This window comes from Dama dama, chromosome 11 (assembly GCF_033118175.1).
Source record: "Dama dama isolate Ldn47 chromosome 11, ASM3311817v1, whole genome shotgun sequence".
Taxonomy (NCBI): Eukaryota; Metazoa; Chordata; class Mammalia; order Artiodactyla; family Cervidae; genus Dama; species Dama dama.
This window is the reverse complement of record NC_083691.1, coordinates 5,993,892-6,006,968: the sequence shown is the minus strand read 5'-3', so window position 1 is coordinate 6,006,968 and position 13,077 is coordinate 5,993,892. Positions and strand designations below refer to the sequence as shown.

Sequence of the window (13,077 nt, the reverse complement as noted above, 5' to 3'; positions counted from 1 at the left end):
GCGTGAGGGTGAAAGCACGAGAAGCCCGTGGGCTCCGGCGGCGGCGCTGTTTATGCTGCCGCGCCTCTTCTGAGTGCTGCGCCTTCCCTGAGAACATGCGCTGGATCCAGTGCTTTACGTGATGGGTAAAGATCCAGCTGTGTGAGGGAGGTTTGAAAGTGCTTGCTTTTTTTTTTCTTTTAAACTACTTGCATTTAGTTTTCCTCCTAAGGTAAATGTTTAGATTTAATTGCTTTCTGGGGTGCTGGGCAAATTGGATATTGTCCACAACACACTATATGGCAGAATCTGAAGAGCTGTTTGAAAGAACCAGGGCAGCAGTTGTTCTTTTTTTTAAAAAGGCACAGAATGGATGGGGTCGCATTTCATAGAAGTCCCTTGCGGAATAAGCAAGGTAATCATTCTGTACTGGTCAGCACCAATTAGGCCTCAGCAGGACGCTGGTTCCATTTGGGACGTCTCATCCCAAGAGGCAGATAAATTAGAGGGTGGCCAGAAAGCAGTAAGACGATGGGGAAATGAGGACTGTTGACAAGTAGCTGTCTCTCTTCATCTGGGAGACCAGAATCGGAGGCTAAACATGCCCCACGCCTCAGAGGACCTTCAGGTGCTCAGCATCGCTGAGGGTAACTGTAGAAAGAAAAGTCAGTTGTTACTGGAGCTGATGATTTCATGAAAGAGGTTTCTTGCTCTGACATAGGGAAAGGGGAGGCTTGGGTCTTTGCACGGAGTGATCAAAGGGGTCTTTAGGGGGATTGCCTTTGCAGATGGTTGTAGACTTGTTGGCCATATTGGCATGATTTATTTGACGCCTCTGTCCTCTAAGATTGCCAATATGGGAAGTTTGGGGAGCCGAAAATGATTGCAGAATTCTTTATTCTGTGTATTTTTCCAAAATGTTCTTTGTTTTTAGGGCAGTAATAACAGAAGAATTCAAAGTGCCTGATAAAATGGTTGGGTTTAGTAAGTATCCGCGTTATCTACTTTCCCTGATTCCTGTCCCTCGTGTTCATTGTAATTCCCTTGGCGTGTCTGTCACCTGTAGTAGAAGGCTTTGCACACTGCGTTCTTCAGAGCTCCAAAGTGGGACTCCACGCGGGGGAGGGGGGGGGGATGTTGGGCCATGGGCTCCCCCCAACTTCAGCTGGGGTACCTCTTCTTGTCTGCTGTGTTTCACGCACAAGGTCTGTGGGCTCACTGGTTTCTTGTGTCGTGAGCCAAGTATAAATGTTTGTTGAGTTAATGAAGTCATCCATGCATGGTTAAATGTGGAATAAGGGGCATATTCTGACCCTGTGTCATTTGTTTCAGTTATCGGCCGGGGAGGTGAGCAGATCTCACGGATTCAAGCAGAATCTGGTTGCAAAATTCAGATTGCCTCAGGTAAGGGCTGCTTTTTTCATAGATCTCAGTGCGGTAGAAACCAGTCTTGATTGTAAAGTTTTTCAGATGTAGTACCTCTGCCTATTGCTTAGGAATCTAGGGGCTTGGTAAGTATATGCAATGGCTGTTTTCCCTGCAGTGGAGCTGGCCTCCCAGGTGAGAACCAGAAAAACCAGAGCAGAAGCAGGTCCCGGCGAAGCCGCCCATCTGACCTCTGGGGAGACAGACCCCTCTGCAGCTCTGGGCCCGGTGTGGTCCCTCCCGAACAACTGCTGGTCTCGGACCTCTGTTTTCTGCCCCAGAATGTGATGTCAGGCAGCGTGGGGCCTAGAGGAGTGCTGGTGTGCTCTGGGCTCACTGCTGGGTCTGCTCACCGCTCCCCTGGAGTCGCTGGTCCCTGCCCTTTGTGGAAAGGGGCCGGCTGGAGGCTCTGGCTCTGTGAGCACGTGTGACGCTCAGCTCAGGACCTTCCCCACTGGGGTCATTTTGACCGCGTGAGATGGAGAGACACAAACTGAGGAAGAAGAGTTGTTACATTCATTTATAATTTCATCATCTGAGTTCGCCCGCTTTCCGCAGAAGAGGACAGGATTTAGAGGACATGTGCTGGCAGAAGTGTCTGTTGTTTTAAAAGATATTCTGCAGAGCCTCGAAGGCAGTTACTGCTGTTAGCCGTTTGTCTGTCATTTTTTTGACTATGAATTTTCAGAGGCAGTTTTTTTTTCTTGTTTGTTTGTTTTTAATTGGAGGATAACTGCTTTACAACGTCGTGTTGGTTTCTGCCGTACATCACCATGAATCAGCCATAGGTATACATTTGTCCCTTCCCCCTTGAACCTCTCTCCCGGGGCAGATTTGTTTTTAAGAATAGAATAAGTGTCCTATGTGGTGTTAGAAAGTAAGGTTGTCAAATGGCCCAGAACCCTCTCTTGTCAAATGGCCCAGAACCAATTCCACATGGATGTCACTGTTCCCTTGGAATATTTGTGCGGTTACTGGTAATAACTCTGACGTGCGTACCATTAAACTCCACATGAGTATGCCTCAGCGCTGCCGGCAGGTACCCGTTAGACTCCACTGCGGGCGGACAGGCTGAGGAGCAGCGGGCTCAGTGACCCTGGCACTTCCTAGCACACTCGTGGGTCAGGTGCAAAGTGGAGGCTGGTGATTAGGACCAACACAGAGCCCGCGGCTTCGTCCTTCCCGCTGCCCCCTGCAGGACTTGTTTTCGTTTGGAGAATCCAAGCTGAAGCTCCCAGCTTCATATTCTTTCCACAAGTGGGAGCAGACTGTTTTTCTGGGAGCCAGGGCTTCTGTGGGGCTGGTGTAGGAACCAGCCCGAGAGACAGTCTGTACACAGAGGCGAAGGCACACAGTTGCCCGTTGCCCACCAACACACCTCGTCTTCTTGGTTCTTCTTGTAGAGAGTTCTGGGATTCCAGAGAGGCCCTGTGTACTTACCGGAACCCCAGAAAGTATTGAGTAAGTTTATTTTATTTACTTTCTCCTTTTCACTCTTCTTCCTCCTTCCCCAGCCGGGGAGAAATGGAAGGGCAGAATTGTGACTGAACACTGTCGATGTGTGCCACAGTCTGGCCATGAAACGCAGATGCGTGCTTAGAGAAGGATCTGGGAGGTGGCCACGCCAGGGGAGTTGTTGTGTTACCTTAAACACATGAGGTATCACCTTTTTTCCCCAGACCCTACAGAATTTCTCACAGCTGTCATAACACCTACTTCCTAAAGCAGGTCCTCCATAGTGTCCGTTCATCCTGCCTGAATGCTCTCATTAACTCACTTCTTCCTTGTTAATAACCTCCTTTACCTGAGCAGGTTTGGATCAGTTAAGCCTCTCACTGTGGGAAGCCTTGAGTATCCTGGCATCAGGTCTCTTGCCTGGGGCTGGTCCCATCGCCCTTCTGATATCTGTGAACCCAGTGATTCTACTCTTGGTGGCCACTGCCCCACTCAGAGGGCCCTGTGGACCAGACAGAGGATGTTTTGCCTCTTGGGGCCCTTAGAGCAGCCTTAGGACAAGCCTCGCTCTCCCGGTACACGCAGGCCCGGAGGCCTGTACCAGATGCGGGCCGCCTAAGTCCCAGAACCTCCTGGGAAGGGGGAGGTACTCACCCCACGTCTGCTCCGTCTCCTCTTTCCATCTACTGAGCAGCGTCGCGTCTGGGGACAGGGGTGCCGAGATTATGTCTGGCTCAGTAGGTAGGACTGTTTTATTGTTTCCCTTTCTCAGGGAGTCTAGATGAGTTTAAATTCTCTTGTTCTGCTGTAACCTTGCAAGCAGTGAACCAGAATAAACACCACTGGCAGGTGTGCATTAGAGGGCAAGCAGGATGCTTTTGCTGGAGTCAAGGCATTTTTCTTCCAACGCAGGTTAATCTAGTACACAGGCAAAATATTAAAAAGCTGCTGTAACTGAGAAGATGCACACGGCTGACTCTACACAAAGGCTCAGGACTACAACAGGCAACATCCATTTCCTGCCATTCGCCTTCTTCCTCCTCTTCTAAACATTCCTGCTTCCTGTTCTGCCCAAGCAGTCGAGGCAGCGGGGTTATAACTTGAGTAGAAAACCGTTTTTTTTTGTTTCAGTGCACAGTACAGCCAGCCTGTTTAGTAGCTATTAAAGGAACCACAAAATAGATCGTACGTGGTGATTCAAAGAATAAACACTGCAGATAACAGCCAGGGGAGATTCTGGTGCAGAAAAGGAAATTGGCCCAACAGAGGACCTCAGTAGGCTGGTTTGTACTATTTCACCATTACAGCCCCCCTCACCCCACCCCCGTCCCGTCTCCAGGTACATCAGCGTAAAATTCCAGGGGAAATGCAGGCTCTTGACAATCCGAAAAGCACAAAGCAGGTGTATATGGCCAAACAGCTGCACCGGGGCCCTGCCTCCATTTCTTCCCTACCCTTGAAACTGAGCCGGTGACTCCTAGCTCTAGTTGAAAAGTCACCCAAGCAGTCTGGTTGGTTATGGAGAAGAAATTCGGAGTTTGAGGATTCAGATGATGACTACTAACCCTTGCTTTCTTTCTTTCATCCCGTCTTTCTCCTTGCTTTCTCTTCTGCCCTTATTTAACCACCGTCCATTGAGCGTGTGCTCTGTGAGGAGGGTTGTGCTGGACTGGGGCGCAGAGAGACGCAGGGGGATCAAAGGTAGGCTCTGCCACCAGGGCCGCTGACGTTCGAATAGAAGACAGGCACGTGTGTGGCATGCACATGAGACACGAGGGCAAGCAGAGGGCAGACGTGAGGGGCTGTGGCGGGACGTTGCTCCTGTGGTGTGTGTTGCTTTTAACTTCCAGCCCAGTAGCGTGGCGGATGGCAGAGACCTCTCGGGTAGTTGGGGCAACAGCTGGAGCTGGCTGGAGGGCAGCCTTGACCCCTTCTTGTGTTTCCCCGGTGCTGTTTGTCCCTTCCTGGGCACCCAGAGCATTTATTTAACCACTGGTTCTCTTGTGGTTCTTCTCCCTCCCAAAGACAAGCCAAACGGCTCCTGGGGCAGATTGTGGACCGCTGTCGGAACGGACCCGGCTTTCACAATGAAACGGACGGCAATAGCACGATCCAGGAGATTCTCATCCCAGCGTCAAAAGTGGGTCTGGTCATCGGCAAAGGCGGGGAGACGATAAAGCAGTTGCAGGTACGTGACTCCTGGCCGAGCAGTGCTTCCGGAGGCCTTCACTTCCTCCATCTTCCAGCCGGGAGGTTTTGTCATGGCTCTGGCTTGCCTGAGCTGGGCTGGCTGTGCACCACGGTGCAGAGCTCCCCCCAAAACCTCCGCCCAGGGGCTTCCACAGTTCTGAATATTTACTGTGCCAGGCTTGATGCCAGCTGTGAGACCAAGGCCTGGGGTCCCCCTGAACGGGCAGCATCCACTGTGGCAGTGAAGCCCTGCTGAGACTCTCAGATGAAAATCCCGTGTCCAGAGCCAGCAGCACTCCTGCTCATTAGTTGTCAGGTCATAGATGCAGTCGTGTACTCCTCTAAGGCACAGGGTCCTCGTCTGTAAGAGCAGGGAGGTGCTGGCCTCGCTGATGTCATGAGCTAAAGTATTACCCATTATTTTTAATTTACGTGAGGCCCTGAGCGAGGTGCCCACTACTGAATAAATGCTTCATGAACTGCTCTGAGCTCCAGATCCCTCGTCTGAGACACGTGGGGCCAGGCGTGCTTTAGGATCTAACACTCCAGCAGGTTCCGGGGCTGCACCCTGTAATCAGATGGAGATTCCCACGGCTGAACATAGTACTAGTCACAGTCTGAGAGGAGGAGTGGAAGGGCGCTTCCGTGGGTTTGGGTTGGTTTTGCTGCCAGATTGCATTAGGAACAAGCTCTCATTTCAGGGCTCAGGGCCTTTGAGGTTGCAGGTCAGGGTTGTGGCCTGTGTGCTCTCACAGAGCCCAGTCCTCAGAGGCCGTAGGCTTTCTGCTGAGGACTTGTGTGCCCCCACAGGAGCGGACCGGCGTGAAGATGGTCATGATCCAGGACGGCCCATTGCCCACGGGAGCAGACAAGCCCCTTCGCATCACCGGAGACGCGTTTAAAGTTCAGGTAGGAGAGAAACGGTGGGTCAGGCAGGTCCCGGGTGTGGTGGCATCACTTGGTAGTATACTTGTTGTGTTTTTATGTCATTTTGGAAATCGTAAGGTGGGTGGTCCTTGATTTAAGGTAAGCTGTCTTCTCCAAGTTTGAGGGTGAGAAGAACTGGGTCGTGCTGGCCACAAGTGGCTGTTGGAATCATTCAAATTAAATAAAAAGTGAGTCCCTTATTTACACAGGCCACGTTTCAAGTGCTCGGAGCCAGCTGTACACGGCTATGGCAGGGGCAGCTGACGCACAGTTTACCCACAGCGCAGACCGTTTTGTTGGCTGGTGCAACTCTGATCAGATGCAGTTTCTGATGCTGACCTGTGGTCACCTCAGATGCAGGCTCCCTGTGGCTTTCGTTTGTTCCCTTGACCCATTTCGACAAGACTGCTGGCTGAGGTGGGAGGTGACTAAAAAGATGCCTGGACCACGGAAGGCGCATGCGTGCCCTCATCGCAGGCACCCTGTGTGCCTCCGAGGACTGCCCCCAGCGCCGAAAGCGGGCAGGGGCTCAGGTCTCAGTCACCCAGGGGCTCCGCCCTCCAGCTCTGTGACTGCTGGCAGGAGTGGGCGTGGGAGTGTGTCTGTCCCCGTGAGACAGGAACGCTCGTTTTTCTGCTGGCCTTTGCTGCATTTTGAATCGCCTTGGAGAGCCAGCCCGGCAGCGACAGCTCTCCTCTACAGGGGCTTTGGGGCTTTGAGCCGGCCGAGGCTACCAGTCTCTGGCCAAAGATTTCCCCTAGTTCTTAATACTGTCATTCAGCTGAGCTCAGATGATGGTCCCTGGTAGATAGCATCTGATAACACTTTTTTCTGGTCAAGGTCTTCATATAAAACAATGATTTGAAAACAGGATTGAGGGCAGGTGACTGCGGTGGCTGCTTTGCTTAGGTTCCGGTCAGCAACGCGGCCCTTCACACCCTCCCTTCACTCAGCCCCGTCAGGTCCCCCAGAGTTCCCAGCCTCTTTAAACGCAGAAAGACTGTACCTAACCCTTCTGCACTTGGCTCATCCAGTCCAGCCTCCACTGCTGTGCATCGTAGAGCTCTTCGGTTGGAGGGAAGAACCGGCTGGACAGCAGAAAAGCCACGTCCCAGAAAACCTCCACTCTTTCCTTCGCTAGTGGAACATTTGGCTTTTGTTTTTGATAGAAAAGATACCTGGGCAGAGAGCTTATTTCATTGATGTTTCATGAATTTGCAGGAAAATTATTATAAAGGAAAGTTTTTAGTATTTATTTTTTAATTTTAAAACTGTATTTTTTGTATTTTTTATTTGGGAGAAGCTGTCTGCTGTATTTAGGGTAAATTGTTCTTTGGTTTTTTTTTTAATCTTCCAAATTTTTTATTATGAAAAACTGCATATATAAAAGTTGAAAAGATAGTGTAGTGAACATCTGAATACCCTCAACCTGCTTATACCATTTGTGTGTGTGTGTGTCTATATATTTTTTAGTTTTTTTGCTTTACCATTTGTGAGCAAACAGCAGGTACCATGTGACTTTTCTGGGCTTCCCAGGTGACTCAGTGGTAAAGAACCACCACCCCACCCCCACCGCCCCCCCCCCCCCCCCCCCCCCGCCAACACACCAGACGAGGGTTCAATTCTTGGGTTGGGAAGATCCCCGGGAAAAGAGAAATGGCACCCCAGTTCCAATATTCTTGCCTAAAAAATTCCAGGAGCCTGGCAGGCTACAAGTCCATGGGGTTGCCAAGAGTCAGACGCAGCTGAGCAGACACATACAACATTTACCTCTAAATCCTGCAGTGTGTGTCTCCTAAGAATAAAGCTCCATTCTTTATTACAAAGCGGCCTAGGAAGATAATAGTAATGCCATGACATCATCTTACCGTCAGTCCATACTCCCAATTTCTCCAAATGTCCTAGGACATTGCTGTTTTGGTTTTTCTTGTTGTTTGATCTGATTTTTCCAGAACCTGGACCTTTTCTGGGTTCGCACAAGACCTTGACTTGTTACATGTGGTTGCTCCTTCGCCCCGGCTCCTTGGGCTAGTGCTGGCCCGGGTGGGATGGACTGACTCAGGGCTCTCCCAGGGAAGAGGACCCTGGTTGTGCCTTAGAGATGGATAGGTGTGGGGCATGGGCTTGCCAGTCGGGAGGAGACGCTCGAGCTCTGCAAGCCAGAAGGTATTTGCAGGCTCCCAGGCTGACCTCTTCCCTTGACCTCCCCGGAGCTTGTCTCCTCAGAAAGCTACCCCACAGTCAGAGCTGTCAGATACCCCCTCTCCCCGCCAGAAAGAGAAGGCACACCGGAAGTGTGGTAGGACGACTGTAATCGAGTTCTGACCCAGCCCAAGTGTGCTGACCCGCCTGCGGCTTTAGCAGACAGTGAACCCGTATCTGTGCGGACACTTAAGATTTGATATACACGCTGTACTGCTCACCAGCAGCCTGCCCCTGTCCCGTGTAACAACAGTAATCATACAACACAGTGAGTTCTCCCACAGCTGAGCACCTTCCAAGGCTTTGAGCCCAGTGTAAGAGGGTTTAATCTTTCACCTGGTGTCATGTGCTTTTCAGGATTGTTTTCCTTAATGCCTTTTGTCTGTGTTTATGCAGCAAGCGAGAGAAATGGTCTTAGAAATCATCCGAGAGAAAGACCAAGCTGACTTTCGAGGGGTGCGCGGTGATTTCAGCTCTCGAATGGGAGGAGGCAGTATAGAGGTATGCTTGAGTTACAGGTTAGTAGGCAAGCTTAAGGTTGAAGGTCACGTTCTATTGGCCTTCAACCTCGAGCAAATTATTTAACGCGTGTCTCATCTGCAAAACCCGACAAGTATGCTTGCTTCCTGGGGGTGTATGGAATGAGTGTCAGCTGTAGTGAGGGATGCCAGCCGCGTGCATTTCAGGGACTGGGGTCTTTCCCCCTGGCTTGGGGTTGTGCTTCAAAGCTTACCCCACTGCCCAGATGAAGACCAACGTCCAGGTTTTTGTGGTGACCTGTGTTGTGATTGTATCTAACCCCTAAGCCTGTTTCACTGATGAGGTGGAATGGGATTGTAATGTATCCTTGATGTTGCTACAGCATGAGTTCATCTTGCAGACATGATGCTTGATAAACTCAGCCCAAATGCAGAAGGTCAGATGTCGTATGGTTCCACCTACATGAAGCGTTAGACTAGGCAGAGAGACGGAAAGTAGAATAGAGGTTACCAGGGGCTGTGGTTTCACAGATGCTGACTGCTTATTGGGGGATGAGAAGGTTTGGGGCGTAGGCGTCAGCGATGGTTACACAGCACTGTGATGGCATCTAATGCCGATGAAACGCACGTTCACAGTGGTTAACGTGACAAGTACTGTGTCACATGTAGTGAAGGACCGTGTACAAACGTGTATGGTACATTTATGCTTATTTCATAGACTTTGGAAGATAAATTTTTAATCCTAAATATTTTTTTAAAATCTTTATCAGGTTTATTCTTGCTTTACTTCATTTTTTTTAACTATTTTTGATCAAGTCTCAGACCTGCTAGATGCATTTAATGGACAGGAATACAGTCATCAACCACAATATTTTTCCTAAGAGAAAAAAATATGCTTTATTGTATCATTTCCAGAAATATGTTGTAATAAAAATCGTTGCATGTATACACGCTTACACCAGACTTGCAGAAAAGACAGGTTTGCAGGAAAATGCTGACGAGGTTTTGTTTCTCTGTGCTCAGGTATCTGTGCCTAGGTTTGCTGTCGGGATTGTGATAGGAAGAAATGGGGAAATGATCAAAAAGATCCAGAACGATGCCGGTGTGAGAATTCAGTTCAAACCAGGTTGGTTTTGATGAGTCTCGAAATCCTCAGCATGATGAAGAAGTGAAGACCGCCCCACGAGACGCGGACTTTGTCTTGTTAGCCCGCTGCCTGTTCTCTGCTGTCCCTCTCACCCTCGCTCTCTTCAGCAGCGTTCTGTTACCAGATTTCCACTCCAGTTTCTCCTCCGGCCCTCATTTCTTCCTGTGGATTTTCTGGCAGGGTCACCCTTCATGTACCAGAACACACTAGCCCAGGAGTGTCCAGGCCTTTTTCTTTTTTGTCTTCAGACCAGTAAAAGTTAAAATTAAGCGAGTGGGGTTCAACATTAACATTTCCAGCTTTTAATTTGCCAATTAAAGATTTAAAAGCAAACACCTTATTTTTTATTTCATAAAATTAAAGATAAAACTATTTAAAATCGTGGACTTCCCTGGTGGTCCAGTGCTTAAGGCTCTGCGCTTTCACTGCAGGGGGTCCCAGGTCAGGGAACTGAGATCACACAAAGCCCCGTGGCGTGGCCAAAAAAAAAAATCTTAAGGCCAGTTCTTTAAGTGTTACCAATTTACTTTTATGAGCAAAATTGTCTACAGTGAATTTTCCTCATCTCTCTGAAGATGGGAAGACATGATAGACTACTATTTGGAAAATATTGCCATAGCTCAAGTCTATTTTCGAGTTTAGTTTCTGTAATTTTTTCTTTTTTTAACATTTTATTTATCTGGCTGCGCTGTGTCTTAGTTGCAGCATGTGAGATCTAGTTCCCTGACCAGGGATCCAACCTGGGCCCTCCGCATTGGGAGTGCGGAGCCCTAACCACTGGACCACCAGGGAAGTTCGTGATACCTCTTTTAAATGGCTGTAATTGCGTTAGAAATGAGGATTGACAGAGACCGTGCAGAAAGCCATACATGTTTCCCTGCCTAAAATGTGTCCTGAATCTAGAGTTGTGTTCTTATTACTCCTTCGGTGGTGGTAGGAATACCGACTACAAATCACATTGATGTTTGTTTTCCTTCTGAAGCAGGGCTTTTCCTAATCCTGTCTCTTCTGTCCTGTTCCACAGATGACGGTATTAGTCCAGAGAGAGCTGCACAGGTGATGGGACCCCCGGATCGATGCCAGCACGCAGCTCATGTCATCAGCGAGCTTATTCTCACAGCCCAGGTGGGTCTGGCTCTGCAGAGTTCTCATGTCACACCCTGGATCAGTCGCCCCCCTCAAGGCCTGTTTCTGAAAACCAGCACTCTCGTCAGTTACTCCCTCCAAAATCACAGCCAGCGCCTTCTGTCCATCTATCTTTTGACTGCCTTCATTTTATTTTTTCCCTGCCAGTTTATTATTCTTCTGCGTCTTTATTATTGCAGAATCTAGATTGTCTTTAAGTTCCTGACTATTTAAGCTGCTTGGGGGATTCACAGTGCAGCTAGCCAGGTTTCAAACAGTTGGGCACACCTATTATAAAAAAGTCAAGTCTGCTCTTAGCTTTAGAAAGCACTTTGTGATCTTCCAGAATTTTAAAGCTGTCTTCAGGCATCAGATTCCACGCTCACAGTCACATTTCTCTGGAATGTGAGCGGGCTTGTGTGACACCTCCCCCCGCTGTGTTACACATTGCTCTGGGGAGCTCCTGTAGCTGGTGGTCGGTTGTCATGTCCTGTCCCCCAGGTTTGTGGGAAAAGTCTGAGAGCAGTAGGGGCTGAAGAAAGAAGCAAGAGGTTAGAAGCCACCATCCCATCTCTCCTGTAATCTTTGGCAGCCTAGCCATTGAGCCCCTCTTGGCATATTTTTCTCAGTAGCAAGCCAAGGGGGTTGTTTGTACCTGGTGGTACACCCCACATGATCCCCTGAGTCATCTGGGGGTACCTGCTGAGGTTAGAGATTTATGGACTCCTCCCACCCCAGATTCCTGAATTAGAATATCCAGGAGTGGCTTGGGCTTCACCCACAGTCTCCAGTCAGTTCTTAGGATGAGGCTGGTTCAGAGAAGAGTCACAGATTGCTCTCTGACATCCTTCTTCGTGGTAAGAACTGATATCCCAGAACTGCGAAGCTGCGAGATGAGGAGGAGACAGCCCTGTCTCCCAGAGCTCGAGGCATCCCCTTCTAGAAAGTCAGCTGCGTGTATGTGTTCTCATGTAGATCCCTAAGTTACCTTGTTTGCTGGTCGTCTGTCGCTCCAAAAGCAGAGTGCCGCAGGAGGCAGTCGTCAGCTCGGCTTCCTGCTGGTCTAGATTCCGGGTAGACATTCAGTTCACTCTTGGCCGATGGCAGCCGGTTCACATGCTCTGCTCTGTGTCACGGGTCTGTGAGCTGCCTCGTCCCTGAAGGAGCTCTCAGCTCCACCGGGTTATCCCCCTCAACATTGGAAAGATTTTCAGGGCTGCCGCTCCTGAGCGCCTCACGGGATAGAGGCTGGAATGGCTGCTTCACCCTGGAGAGAAGGGGGTCTTCTCCTGGGTGTCGGATGAGGACCTTCTCTCTGCTGGGCGAACGGTGAGAACACGTCAGAGGCCCTTCCAGCCCCAGACCTTGGGCGGGTGTGCCTGGCTTCCCCTCCTTCTTTTGAGGAGTGAGGTAACCAGTTTGGGTTGGTCTGCTTTTGTTTTTGATCCTTTTATTCTTTTTGCCGGTTGGATTGCAAGGTGCTGTGCTTTAGCCAACTCTTTGTGACCTCCATGGACTGTACCCCGCCAGGCTTCTCTGTCCACGGGGCTTTCCAGGCAAGAATACTGGAGTGGGTTGCCATTCCCTTCTCCAGGAAAGAAAGTGAAAGTGAAGTTGCTCAGTCGTGTCCGACTCTTTGCGACCCCATGGACCGTAGCCTACCAGGCTCCTCTGTCCATGGGATTTTCCAGGCAAGAGTACTGGAGTAGGTTGCCATTTCCTCCTCCAGTGGATCTTTCCAACCCAGGGATCGAACCAGCGTCTCTTAGTTCTCCTGCATTGGCAGGCAGGTTCTTTACCACTAGCGCCACCTGGGATTGCAAGGTATTCTGACTCTCAGAGCAGTGTCTTATTGTTTTTTATAGCAACCTTGTTGGGGGAGGGCCCAAAGTCACCCTTGCCACTCACATGTCACTTTCAAAAGCCCATACGTAGCTCTTCAGCATCTAATATCAGGCTTCTGGTAGGCTCAGCACTGAGAAAACCAGCTCCTGATGCCTGTAGATAAGGGCCCCGTGATTAAAACTCTGGGATCAGGCATTGGGCTTCAGACTTGAGAATTTATACCTGACTGCCTGTTTTAGTTGGGTGTGTTTGTGCTGTTTATGTAACCACATGATTTGTCCGCACACGTCTCCTTGAATGTTC

At 49.7% G+C, this 13,077-nt stretch overlaps 1 protein-coding gene and 1 non-coding gene across 5 annotated transcripts in view; one reads left to right on the top strand and one right to left on the bottom strand.

Annotated features, from left to right (window-relative positions):
* The window catches only part of FUBP3 (far upstream element binding protein 3), a 49,191-nt gene that overhangs the window by 24,185 nt on the left and 11,929 nt on the right, over positions 1-13,077 (top strand). For all 4 annotated transcript variants that reach the window (XR_009694624.1, XM_061154399.1, XM_061154398.1 and 1 more), the window contains 8 exons: positions 914-963; positions 1,312-1,383; positions 2,808-2,865; positions 4,885-5,047; positions 5,860-5,958; positions 8,575-8,679; positions 9,681-9,783; positions 10,829-10,929. Coding sequence is in view for 3 of the 4 variants with exons in the window: in XM_061154399.1 (XP_061010382.1) it covers positions 914-963; positions 1,312-1,383; positions 2,808-2,865; positions 4,885-5,047; positions 5,860-5,958; positions 8,575-8,679; positions 9,681-9,783; positions 10,829-10,929 (751 nt within the window). In the remaining variant the exon portion in view is untranslated. The remainder of the gene's footprint in view (positions 1-913; positions 964-1,311; positions 1,384-2,807; positions 2,866-4,884; positions 5,048-5,859; positions 5,959-8,574; positions 8,680-9,680; positions 9,784-10,828; positions 10,930-13,077) is intronic.
* TRNAG-CCC (transfer RNA glycine (anticodon CCC)) lies at positions 10,524-10,596 on the bottom strand. The gene has a single exon. It is a non-coding gene; the product is annotated as a tRNA-Gly (tRNA).